The sequence below is a fragment of the Nematocida ausubeli genome (assembly GCF_000738915.1).
Source record: "Nematocida ausubeli strain ERTm6 chromosome Unknown supercont2.18, whole genome shotgun sequence".
Lineage (NCBI taxonomy): Eukaryota > Fungi > Microsporidia > Nematocida > Nematocida ausubeli.
This window is the reverse complement of record NW_026515651.1, coordinates 1-1,767: the sequence shown is the minus strand read 5'-3', so window position 1 is coordinate 1,767 and position 1,767 is coordinate 1. Positions and strand designations below refer to the sequence as shown.

General features: G+C 34.1%; 2 protein-coding genes across 2 annotated transcripts; one reads left to right on the top strand and one right to left on the bottom strand.

Moving 5' to 3' along the window:
• NESG_02485 (uncharacterized protein) lies at window positions 1-730 on the bottom strand (the record flags this gene model as incomplete). Its single annotated transcript, XM_053050086.1, has 1 exon — window positions 1-730. A coding segment is annotated over one exon (730 nt), but the record flags the coding sequence as incomplete, so codon positions are not given.
• An 819-nt stretch (window positions 731-1,549) lies between these two features.
• NESG_02484 (uncharacterized protein) lies at window positions 1,550-1,767 on the top strand (the record flags this gene model as incomplete). The annotated part of the gene is made up of 1 exon (XM_053050085.1): window positions 1,550-1,767. A coding segment is annotated over one exon (218 nt), but the record flags the coding sequence as incomplete, so codon positions are not given.

The window sequence follows — 1,767 nt, the reverse complement described above, 5'->3', positions numbered from 1 at the left end:
CCATCATGCTAAGTACTTTTTGATTGGTTGCATTCTTCTGGAAGAAGCTGATTAGCTGCTTAACTTTCTTCTGTTGGTAATCATTTGTCTTATTGATTACGGGGTCTAGCCATGGAATAACCATGGGCACTTCAAAGTATATTTGGTCTTTTTTATCTGTTTCATACACTTCAAGTACTGTGTTATTGACTTTAATAGGAATTTTCACCCCCTCTGAGAAAAGAAGCAACATAGCCAGAATTTTTAAAGAGTGCTTCTCTGTTTCCTCTGCACGAAGGAACTGAACAAAGGACTGATTTCCTCGTGTCTCTATGGTTATGTCCCCAGTTGGTGATGGAAATAACTCAATCAGATGATTATGGTACTTCTCAGCGTACATATCCATTTCACTAGCAGATAGTGCTGTATACGCTCTGTCCTTTTGTTCATCTCGAATGTGTATATACTTTTGAAAATATTTTGGATCTTCCTCTAAACTGTACTTTGTATTGATTTCTGGTGCAAAGAATCTTTTGTTGTACATGCACTCCATTTTCTGGTATATGTACCCCCGGAGGAAGTTAAGAGGACCATCCGGGTTTATTGTCACTGACAATGCATCAGTTTCAATTTTAAACTGCAGAGTGGCCTCCACTTCATCCAATGTCATGTCTGCCCTGCAGATGCTCATAAGTAGAATTCCAATTAAGGTAACTGCCTTGATCCAAATAGCGGAAGAACCTATTTTCATTAAATAAAATAAATCATTTTTAATATATATTAACCGATAAATTTAAGGTGGTTTTATATGATATTTCTATTGGTTTTCGGATTATATACTATTATCAATAGTTTTCACTGGATATAACCCGAACCCGAATATACGTATTTAAACTATTGGCATCTCCAAAAACAAGTGATATTTCGTCTAGAGAAGACTGATTTCTAAAATATAGGGTATTGTGTTTAGCAAAGCATCATTCATATATTCTGTCGATTTCTTTCTATAGGTTACTACTAAGTATTGATTTCTCTTTTTTAGAGAAATAAACCTCTTCATCATATCAGCAATATAAACTGATGCTAGTCATTGTCTTCTAAGTTTTGTCGGTAGGCCAACATGCTACAAAGGGCTCCACTTGTTTACACATCTACCATTGAGTGATTCAACAAATGAAATATATTTTCATTTGCCTTAAGTTATCTAACTTGCGTGGTATCGCTTTGATAGACTTTTCATAGAGGTCTATAAATAGAGGATGAAAAATAAACTATATTCAAATTTGTATGAACGAGTCTAACATTTCTAGGAGGGTAAATCAGCTCTATTAGCTGTAACTTTAGTTACGTTTTTGCACATATATAACACAAATTATGTGTTTGCTGAAATATCACGTGTTTTTGGGCATAGCAACAGGTTAAACATACGTATATACATATTATTGGATAATATCCAGTGAAAACTATTGATCAACGTATATAATCCGAAAACCAATAGAAATAGCATATAAAACTTTCTCAAATTTATCCGTTACTATATATTAAAAAAATAATTTATTCTATTTATAAAATGATTTTTTCGGTTATTTGGATCAAGGCAGTTGCTTTAATCAGTGTTCTACTGATGAACACCCACCGAGCAGACATGACATTAGACGAAGTGGAGACCACTCTGCAGTTTGAAATTGAAACGAATTCTTCTCAAATGGTGATAAATCCAGATGGCCCTCTTAACTTCCTCCGTGGATACATATACCAGAAAATGGAGTGCATGTACAACAAAAGATT